Source organism: Kryptolebias marmoratus, linkage group LG1 (assembly GCF_001649575.2).
Source record: "Kryptolebias marmoratus isolate JLee-2015 linkage group LG1, ASM164957v2, whole genome shotgun sequence".
NCBI classification, from domain to species: domain Eukaryota; kingdom Metazoa; phylum Chordata; class Actinopteri; order Cyprinodontiformes; family Rivulidae; genus Kryptolebias; species Kryptolebias marmoratus.
This window is the reverse complement of record NC_051430.1, coordinates 12,992,888-13,004,041: the sequence shown is the minus strand read 5'-3', so window position 1 is coordinate 13,004,041 and position 11,154 is coordinate 12,992,888. Positions and strand designations below refer to the sequence as shown.

The following is an 11,154-nucleotide window of genomic DNA, read 5'->3' as shown; positions in this document are numbered from 1 at the left end:
ACATTGGGTTTTTTTCCTTTAAACATCTGTTTTTCTGCCACAAGAGGGCGCACTTGATTCTCTTTCTGATGCTTTACTCCATGGTGCTGCATAATGAAATGAAATCAAGAAAAGCATACTGAAACCTGCCCACTGAGTAAGAATTTAAAGTAGACCTCCAACCATTTGTCAGTAATTTTGCTCTTCAAACATGATTTAATCTCCTAATCTAAACTTTATTTTCAGTGATCCACCCGAAAGCTCCCCCAGATGCTGAATCATCCGGACTGAGCTCTGATAATAAGAAGTACATCTGCTGGTAAAGCTCTCGAACTTGGCCGTCCATCCTTCCCTCCTTTAGGAAGACAAACAAAGTCCTCGGGACGGCTCCGGTTCCGCCTCACGTTCTGATCCAACCCAGAACCCGTCCCGAAGTGTGTGCGGCCAATCAGACTTGACGAGAGTTCGGTCGCGCAGAGAAATCTGAGGGTTCCTCCAGAGGCCTCCACATCTGCGCTCAATCAGACCCGTGGCTCTGCCAGATGACTGGGACCTGCTGAATCACGGCACACACACACAGGATGGAAACATTCCTCAGCCAAATGACTCTTCTTGTATTTTTATTTCTCTTAAACCACTAATGTGAATCCAATCTCTGTTTTCGCAGCAGCAGAAAGATCCCTGTGCAGTCAGATCGCTGTTGTATCGTTAAGGTAACGCACAAGGAGCTCTAGTAAAGAATAAAGCATAAATACGGTAATCAACATATCACTCTGAAGCTCCTAAAATGATTAATAATGCATCGTTTTCCTCAGATGTAACTGGGGTGGCCCGGTGAGAGTGAACAGAAAGGATCAGGATGGAGTTTTATAATCTGCTTCCATTTGTACCTAGTGAGCCTGCTGGATTACAGCATTTTTCTCTCACTTTTACTCTCCACTCCCCCCTCAACCCAAAACTCTGCTCTTCAGCTCTGCTGTCATTGTTTCCTGACGCTCAGCTCAAGGCTGTGCGCTCAGACGCTGAACGTCACAGCACCTCTCTGCTCTCTGCTGACATGTGGAAATGCATAAACACAGGAGGAGTGTGGAGTCAGCTCCGTCAGCATCAGAGTCTCTTTAGTCGTTTTTGCTCAGACTTCCTGAAACAAACTTGTGATTTTTTTTTTCTGTTAGGCTAGAAGTACTAATTCATTGTAACATAAAAACAGGAACATTTCTAAACGTTTTGTACCCGATTGGAGCCAAATATTCTGCTTTTCCGCCTTAATTTGACGGTTTCCCATCTGAACTTTAACATGAACACACTTGCGTATGACTGGCAGTTTAATAACCGACAGGCACTCACTGCAGCTGTCAATTGCAGGAAATAAAAGCCCAGATAAAAGTGTGCGTAAGCATGTGAGAAGCATAAATCCTCCAAAAGGGAAGGGCATAAGTAAAATGCACTTCTGCACAATGCTTGAGAGCATTTTTTTTTAAATAAACTGCTTAATTTGACATTTCACATGCTGCATGTATGTTTTTTTCTTGGCTTTAATGCAACTTTTGTTTAAACAGGGGAAAATCATCCTCTATTCAGTTAAAATGGCCTCTGCTTGACCTCACTGTAGTCTGAACCTTCAGCTGCATTCTTCACAGCTGCAGTCATACCCTCCACAGATCTGATGGTTTCTCTACAAATTCAATCCTCTTCGGACTTTTTTTTTTTCCTTCACTGACCCCACACTTTGAGACTGCACGAGTTAAATGATTTCAGCAGGTGTCCGTGCCTCTGGGTGTTTGCGCCTGTCTGTGTCTCCAGAGGAAATCGTTTGGTTCTAGCAGAGATGATGGGACGTCACTGATCTGGTTTCAGCTTCTTCGGGCCATCAGATGTCGCAGGATGACAATCATGAACGAGTGTGGCGCTCAAGATGTTGTATATTTGCATTTCTTTTGTCACTAAGCAGATGGTTCCAGCCAAAAAGGGACGTAATAAACATGTTGGAAACCGTTTTAGAGGGACGGGCCAACTTTTGGCCTAAATACACTCTGGAGGAGGCTAAGTGATAAATGCAGGAAAACTTCAGATGTTTTACAGCATTTTGGAATTCTGTAAAAAGCATCGAGAAGTTAAATGTGACACTCATTTGTAATGTTTGTGAGCGGGTTTAAATTAACATAGAAAAACTGATTTCTTTGAGAAAAAAAGCTATTTGTGTAACGGTCAAGTAGTTCTGTTTGAGCGTAAAGCGAGCTTAATAGACAGCATCAGCCTGTCCAAAGCAAAGATGGAGTAGAAAACAGATGGGCCTGGCAAAGAAAACAGCAGATTATGAAATGGTTATAATTCTGTCAGCTGCTGAAATAATTCTGTGTGTGTGTGTGTGTGTGTGTGTGTGTGCTGCTTTGTGGCCCCCTTTCTTGACTTTTTCTTCAGAAAGTACTCTCTAAAAAATGAAGGATTTTATGTTAAAATACCATCACCTGTGGTTGCCAGAATTTCACTTTAGAATATCCAATGATATGGTGCGACACAGTATATATAAGTATGTGTGTGTGTGTGTGTGTGTATGTGTGTGTGTATATATGTATGTATATATATATATATATATATATATATATATATATATATATACACTCAAATCTGTACATGGTAAACAACCCGTGAACAACAAAAAGTCAGTAATCTCTTATCTTTGAGTAAAACCAAACCCTGTAAAAAGTATTAGGATATAAAACTTAAATTTTACAGTAATTTACCAGCAGCTCTGTTATTGACTGAATTTCATCCTAAAAGCTACAGCAACAATGTCAGAAAAACTGCCTAATTTACAGTAAAATACTGATGGTTGTGATTTCCCTGTAAAGTCGAAGAAGACGGTGTATGAGAGTGAGCCTGGAGGAGACGTTGAAAAGCTAAAATCTGACTCAGGCATTTCCTAGAATGAAATATAATAACTTTTAGCCTTTTTTTCATTTCCTTTGACTTTCTGGCTGTAGTTGTGTGAATGCTGAGTCAGCGTTTACACTGCTTTCCTCTTTGGAGTTTCTTTTTGCAGTCACACTACTCTTTTAATCACTCATATTTCAAAACATTCAGCTCAACTGGGAATACTGTGCTATGAACTTTGGTTTTTATAGGATTTATACTTTATATAAAGGTTTTCTCCCCATAGAAATACATAAAGATCTCTTCAATTCCTTTAGAGGCATTGTTCCGTTTGAAAGCTGCTTCAGCAAACTTGCTCTATTTTTAGCTCATTGTGCTACTTTTAGCTGTATCATTCTGCCTCTTTTAGCTTTTACCTACAGTTTTGCCAATGTCAGTCACTATTCTGTTGATTTTAGCTTTAGAATCCGGTTGGCTCCATTTTGCCACTGTTTTGCTCATTTTAGCTATTGTTCTGCTAATTTCAGCTTCTGCACTGCTTGGCTGATATTTAACCCTTCGGTTTCAGCTCCTCCAGCAGTCATTCCCAGTTTTCTTTTGTCTGGTGAACACACGCGTAAAAGCCTCCTGTTTTTCCTCCCTTGCGCCCCTTTCCTCCTCCTCTGCTTGTGTCTCCTGCTGCTCGGCTCTGTGTGATGCTCCTGCAGAGTCTCTCTCTCTCCCCCCTTTCAGCCCAACAGTCTGGGGCCCTCACCTGCAGCCCCCCACCTTACCCCACCCCTCTCCTCCGGCAGGTGAACGGGATCCTCTGGCCTCCTGCTGTTGTTTCAGCTGATCCAAACTGCAGGGTAATTAGTTGCCCTGTCTATTCATTTGACTGAATTGCTCTTTTTGCTCTGTCTCCCTGCAGCCCTCCTCCCTGCCTATCCCTCCCCAACCCCACCGCCCCCCTTCATTGCCGTCTAGCCCAGTCTGAGTCAAGCTGACATGACACACTGAGGCTGTGTGCAGCTGAGGAGACCTCAGTTCAAAAAAGTTTAGACCACATAGGACGGGAATTTAAAAAAAAAGTGTTGGAAATCGAGTTCTCCTGGAGGACAAACTGGTGTGCGCTGGACGGCTGCAAAGGAAAAATTCCAAAACCAGAGGATTTTCTTTTCTTTTTGTTTTGCAGCTGGAGGAGCAGCAGGTATGAAAGGCTGTGCTGTGTCTGTGGCTTTGTTGGCCCTCTGCTGTCTGCTGATTCCCAAAGGAGGGAGGAGTGCCGCGGGGATAGTTTCTCTCCAGCAGGCCGAAGAGGAGAAGCAGGCGGAGGATGGGGTGCGAGACGAGTCCCTGGATGAGCCAGAGAGCGAGCGGGAGGTTGCAGTGGAGCCACTGAGAAGCAGCACCGGGGTCAGGAGAGACTCAGAAGGGGCTGCGCAGGCAGGTAAGCTGAGAAAAGTCTGTTCGTTTAACTAAAAAAATACAGATATGTGACACAGATATGTGACACTGAAGCTGCTGGGGTGCAGTTTGAGCAAAACATTCGTACAGTCAACATATGACAGCTCCAAGTGGCTGGAGAAAGTCCAGATGTTCACCTGTCCACCTCTGCTTCTTCACAGCAGATACTTTGGTTCAGGGGTTGAACATTTTCAGTGGAGCATATTGAAGACAGATTTTAGGATGATATATATAAATTTTTTCCACTAGCTCCGCTCCAGTAGCCCTCATGATTAATGCAGGCTCCACGCAGTCTCTGAGGACTAATGCACTTTATTTCCTGAAGCTTCCTTGCTAGACTTTAATAGACGCAAATCTGAACAAGCTGCTTACCGAGCCTACCCGAAGTTCCAGAAGTGAGAAAGACCAGTTTATTGAGCATGCTGACAGATTTCATGTCATTAAATCTGAGCTCATGGCGCACACAGCTAATGGAAAGGAAGACACAGGTTTTCCAAGAAAATGCTGCTTCAGACAGACTTAAAAGGAAATGCTGATAGGCCTCCAGAAACCACTGAAATGGATCCAGCAGTCTGGATTCTCCCCCCGACAACACCACCTTTTCACTTCGCAGGAAAGCCTTTATCGCAGAGCTTGCAGAACAAACACAGAAAACGTGTGAACTTTGTGAATTTTGTGCACATTAAGGAAACAGTTGCCATGAGAGAGAAACATGGTTCTAGCTCATGAGAAGCTCTTATTTTGAAATTAGGTCAAGGGATAGACAGGGCTCTGTAACGCAGGAATTGACCGGGGGAGTATTTTCGAAGAAAAAAATATCAATAATTCTTCTGATAACGCAGATTTTAGGAAACTTGTCTCCTCCTCCTCCTCCTCCAGGCATTTGGAGCAGGGTGAGGCGAGCGCCAGATGAAGGCAAAAAGAAGAAGAAGGACAAGAAGAAGAACAAAGAACCAAAGGACCCAAATGCCACCAAAAAGCCTAAAACCGACAAGAAGGGAAAGAAGAAGGACAAGAAGACGACGACAACTCTACCACCCACCACAACAAGTGAGAACAGACAGCATTCACGTTTGTGCACGAATCACTCTGACTTGTGCTGACCTGGAGTCTGTTTGATGCTTCCAGCTCTGCCAACAACAGAACCCACCACCGAACCTCAGCCGTACCCAGACTACCCTGACTCCGGTGAGCTCCTTACACTCACACCGTATGAAGGTCACTGGGTTGCAGAAACCCAGAGCTGAGCTGCGTTTCACATAAATCCAGCCTCCCACTTGTGTTTGAACACATGGGTTTGGTAAAACACCCACCATGAAGACAGACGGGAGCAAAGAGCATAAAGAGTCTAAAGGGAAACACATTGGTGTAATACTAATCAGAAGGCTCTGGCGGAAATGGGATGAATTCTTTTAAATAACATAATTTGAGTTTGTTGTAACTTATATAGCCCTGTTTTATTTCTAATCGTGTCAGCTTGGTGATTCAAAAGCTCCACCTTTAAATGCAGATCATAAGAAAAACTAACCTGGAATAAACACATCATGAGTTCCTTCGGGTTTTAAAGGACATTATAAACTGTTGGTAAACCTGCATCCGCTGACACAATGAGGCGTGCATCGACTTTATGCACCGGGGCGGGTGTAGTCTTCAGATAGTTCTGAGCGCTCTGGAGCAAGCAAGGCAGGTGATGTTTGAACAGAAGGGGTCCAGATGTTTTCTGAACCCTAGGACCTCTTGATTCATCTTGTTCCCAGACATCAAAAACCGGCCTAAATGTTGGTCACCACTCAATCAAAGTGACCCAAAGTCTGTACCACTTCAGACTTTGGGTTTTAATATTTGGTCACACCTTATAAAAACAGGAACAAAATTCATTTTTAAAAAAAAAGGACATGAAACTGAAACCTGGACCTCACAAGTAGAATGGTATTTGAGATAATTTATCAAATGATAAGAAGGGACTCCAGGGTTTAGATCATTTTGAGTAATTAATCCATGTGTTTCCAAAAGTATGAAGCTGATTAGAAAATATCTGAGCCTTGAATCAGTCTCCGTCTGTTTCTCTGTTAGACGATGACTACTGGAAACCCGACGGTGACTACTGGGGGGCCTACAGCACTCCCTCCCCAGGCACGGAGCCCCCGTACGACTTCTGGGCGCCAGAGGAGGAGGAGGACCCAGCTGCTCCTGTGACAGACAACTACGATGATTACTGGAAACCAGAGACGGAGCCGTCCACCCCTCTGCCCGTCTCTGAAGACGAGACGGAGCCGTACGCTCCCGTGACGCACTACTACGACAGCTACTGGGAGGAGGTGGGGATGACCCCCGGGACACCTGACGGTGGGAAGGCAGGACCAGATGACAGCGATTACTGGGACGCCACGTGTACGTTTGAGCCTTTCACTGTGACAGGAGAGGTTTGAAGGTGACAGTGTGTGAAACACGAACCAGATGAGATCAATGATTTCAGAAAAGGCCAGACCAAAATGGGGCTCCTGTAACATGTTCACTGTCTGCTGCCGAAAGGCGGGCGATAAGGTTTTTGCCTGTCACATGTGTGTTCTGTCTGTTCGCAAAATACCTCGCGAACCACTGGACAAATCTTTATGAAACTTGCAGGAAATAATCATAGGATGTATTGTTAGCACCGATTGATTTTTAAAGCCAACCCAATTCAAGATGGCTGCCACAGCCAACTCACCTTAGAAGACACAAAAATGTCTATAATTCAGTCAGTTTAACACATATCGTGCTAAGATTTGGTGTAGTTGTAGCTGAGAGTGGTTCACAACACATACTCCAATTACCACTGATTGTGTGGGATCTTTCTTCAAGACTTTAGCATTAACTTTCATAGTCAGCCTCGTTTATCTGTTAGCAAATTATCTCATGAGCCATTAGGTGGATTTTAATGAAACTTTTCAGAAAGTCATCACGGGATGGACATCTAGAACTGATCAACTTTGAGAGGCAGCTGAAATCAAGATGGCCATCACAGCTAACCAACATTAGCCAGCACAAAAATGGCCAGAACTCAGTCACTTCCACAGTGTCCCATCTACTGCAATATTCCAACAGGAATAAGAACAATCTGCCTCTGAAAGGTATTTTCAGGGGAGGGGAAAAAAAAAACCCAGCTTGAAGCGGTTTAAAATAAGTCTGTGTTAAAGTTTACAATTGATCCGTTTTAGGAGAAACTGAACACAGGCTCGTATGAGACATGAGGAAATACCAGAGAATGTTGGAAACGATCACAGGAAAAATCAAGGTTTTCTGGTCGGCTTTCAACTCGCTGTAATACACGCTTGGTCGTACGCAAGCATACGGATGTTTCTGAACGGCCTGATTTTATTTGGTTTGCTGACTGATCAGCAGGACGTCCAGCCAGCTCAGTGGCTGGTAGGTTTAAAGTTAACCTCTGGTAATGACGCTGGAAAAGTTTGTGATATGAGCCAGACCTTCCTCAAACCGAGGCAAAATGTGTTTTTCATCGAGTGTTTAGTCATTTACTCTGCTGCTCTTCCAGCATTTCCCCCAGTATATGCACCCTACCTTCTGGGCTTTTACTTCAGCTTGCTGTACTCCCTCAGTTTTGTGTTTTTTAATTTTGCACTCTGTCCCCCCCCCCTCCTGCAGATGAGCTGCCAGACAATCTACCCGCTCCTGACGGTGAAGAGGTCACCCCCGAAATCGTAGTAGAAAATCTTCCAGGTTTGCTGCTGTCACACAAACATTATTAAAAATTACACTTTCTAATCAAAACAAAACCAAAAAAAGGGCCATTTTCCAATCAAGCGTTTGACCAGAGAGACATTTCTAGCAAGAGCTATGAGTCATATGAAATTCCATTTGAGCTTTTCGTGGACACATGGGAATGACATTATGGTGAGTCTTTGCAGCAACCTGTCCCACTTTTCAGACAGGAGTGGGTGGGTTTGCTTGGTTCCACTTCGTCAACGAAAAACCCCTCCATAGTTTTGTTTCAGAGTTAAAAGAAGCCCTGTCATCAGGTCCTCAAAATTACGATTCTTGTAAATGTAAATTAAAGCTTTAACAAGTTAATTACACGGCGGGCGTTGTACAAACGACGCGACTCTTGTGGTTGAGTGAATCAGGGCGGGGCGCAGCTTTAAAACTGCAGATTAAACTATGTAATCCCACTACTTCTAAACTGTGAAATAAGTCATCTAATTTTCTGTGTGTGTGTGTTTTTTTACATTCTTTTTAACACAGAAGAACCCACACCCACCACTCACTTTGATGGGACCTGGTACGATTATTACGATGAATATGGAATGAGTAAGTTCAAACTCGCTCACAGATAAAACACATCTCATACCTCATGGATAAACAAGCCAGCTCAAAAACGTGTCAGATTAATAAATTCTTTGTTTCCAGTATGTAAACCAGAATTTATCACTGTTGAACATGAGCTGTGCTCTTAGAGACATTTCTAAATGTAGCACAAAAAGTAAAAAAAAAAACGTGTTTGGTTGATTATTTCTGTGTTGTAATGTTTTTGAGCAATAAATCTTATACTGTTTGACAGCCTGTTTATTTCCCCTTAAATGGTGCCACATTTGTTAGGTAAATGCATGCGTGGGTTGAGCAGCAGAGTTGAATATTTGGGTTCTGCTCAGGAAAAACTTGCCAAGTCTTCTCTGCCAAACAGCTTATTCTGCTTCTGCCTCTTGTTTAGTGTCGTTTATTGGATTGGATGATTGAAGTCTGAAGAAACAAGACGTATTGGCCATTTAACAATTTATTCATTATACAAACAGGGGCCTCAGTAGCATGTGGAAGAACCATACACAGCCACAGCAGCCTGGTCCGCTGTGGGATGGCATCTCATTCTTTAACCAGCGTTTGTTGCAAGTCGGCCAATGTGGTTGTGTCGGTCACTCTGGAACAAACAGCTGAGCTGATCTCACAGATGTTTAATGGGGTTGATGTCAGGACTGCAGGCAGGCTGTTTCATCCTCTCCACTCCCAAATGTTGGACACGGTCTCTGATAAACTGGCTCTGTGAGGGGAACGTTGTCATCTTGGAGGAAAGAGTTCTGTCCCCGACTGAGATATGGGATTGCCACTGGTTGTTCCCAGGTACCTGGGGTAGCTGAACCTCAAAATAAGAGTCAGAAGCAGAATAAACTGTTCAGCAGAGAAGATTTGGCAAATATTTCATAGATGCAACCCACATCCTCAACTCTGCCGCTCAACCCACACATGCATTTTGGGAACAAATGCGGCACCATTTATGGGGAAAAAAACCAAGCTTTTCCTACAGTCTAAATTTTTTTTGCCAAGAAACATTGTTACAACAAAGAAATAATCAACCAAACACAAACTTCCTCACTTTTGTTTCATGTTTACCAAGTAACCGATCTTTTTCTGCTTTTACTGCAGAGAGGAAAGGAGGTGAGACAGACGAAAAGTGGATGGAGAAAGAGAGAGAACGAGCCAACAAAGAGAGGGAGAGGGAGGAGAGAGGTAAGAGAACCCAGATGTGAACTCTTTTTTTTTTTTTTTGTTGTTGTTGTTGTTTTACACAATCTGTCTTTCTGCACAATCATGCCTCAAATACGTCTTGCTGCCAAAGAAGGGAACGTGGCCTGTGACCCAAGAGCAAAATCATTGACAGAGAACAGCATTCTAACACGTTCGCTGTTTGCAGAGAATGCAGATGTTGTTCATTTCTGGGATTCATTGCTTTCACTTGCTCTAAAGGAATGGAAATCTACTCAATTAAAACAAAATGTTGAAAGCTCAAAACCGGAACAAAAGGAAAGGGATCAGTGGAGAAGGAACTGCTCGCATCAAATCAAAGCAATGAAGAAAAACCAACAACAAGGCATTCTTTAGATGGGGAATGTTGTTTGTGCAAGTCAAAGTGGAAAGCTGACGTTTGCTCATCACACTTGGTCACTATCACCACGTGTCTGATGTGTGCAGTGAGTTAGAGCTGGTGCTTGAGGAGTAAAGCTCAGAGCAAGTGATAAATAACCCTGTCGGGGCTGGGGTCAGAGGGCACTTTCTGTGTGCACAGTCGGCTCCAAATTGAGTTTAAAGGGAAAAGGAGTTTTTCATTAACTTCAAGTCAAGTCAAGTTGTCTTTATTGTGATTTAACTGAGTAAAATGTCCTGAAAGAATGCAAGGTGTGTTTGTTAAGGACAGATAAAAAACTCCCAAAATACTGAAACACCTGCTTTCTGTCCTCACACGGGATCAGGAAGATGCACGGAGGAAGAGAGTCAAAAAACAGCCAAGAGTTCATCTTTAAATCAAAAACACATTTATTCACTTTCAGCGCTGAAAGAGAGACGTGAGAAAAAGACCCTTGCCCAAGTTCAGAGCACTCAGCCTACGTCTCAATCTAACTTCCTGTTCGATGTACTTTTGTTACTCGATAAGCAAAACATCAGTCCCATCTGGTACTTTTCCATGTCAGTGTTTTTCCATTCTCCTCGTGGAGAGCTGCTTCCTGGATTTCATGACATCATCTCATCATGTGTTCTCTATGATCTGCTATTATCCTTTACATTGTTTCTGGGCTCTGAACTCTGGTAAAAAGAAACTTCTTGGTCTTACATTTTATATAACTTTTATATAACATTTTATATAACTTCACAATATTTACAACAAAGCGACAAGCGAGCTATATGACCATGATTTGAGTGGCCATTTAAAAAAAAATCAGACCCTATTTTCTCCCTGGCTTGTTTTGTAACCCACCTTGGGAGCCGACCACACGTTCATGATGTAATCTACAAAACTTGGGAGGAAATTGAGACCCCCCCCCACCCTCACCGCCTGCAAACGTTTCAAGACACTTTTGAAACTCCCTCGCG

General features: G+C 43.2%; 1 protein-coding gene across 2 annotated transcripts in view; it reads left to right on the top strand.

Moving 5' to 3' along the window:
- Window positions 1-3,818: 3,818 nt before the first annotated feature.
- The window catches only part of si:ch1073-459j12.1 (inactive carboxypeptidase-like protein X2), a 26,103-nt gene continuing 18,767 nt past the window's right edge, over window positions 3,819-11,154 (top strand). The window contains exons 1-7 of one of the 2 annotated variants that reach the window (XM_017417235.3): window positions 3,819-4,282; window positions 5,179-5,349; window positions 5,428-5,487; window positions 6,373-6,690; window positions 7,942-8,016; window positions 8,542-8,604; window positions 9,712-9,795. In XM_017417235.3, coding sequence (XP_017272724.1) covers window positions 4,045-4,282; window positions 5,179-5,349; window positions 5,428-5,487; window positions 6,373-6,690; window positions 7,942-8,016; window positions 8,542-8,604; window positions 9,712-9,795 — 1,009 coding nt within the window. In that variant the 5' untranslated portion in view covers window positions 3,819-4,044. Of the gene's footprint in view, window positions 4,283-5,178; window positions 5,350-5,427; window positions 5,488-6,372; window positions 6,691-7,941; window positions 8,017-8,538; window positions 8,605-9,711; window positions 9,796-11,154 lie in introns of both variants that reach the window. The other variant, XM_017417234.3, reaches the window with a different exon arrangement.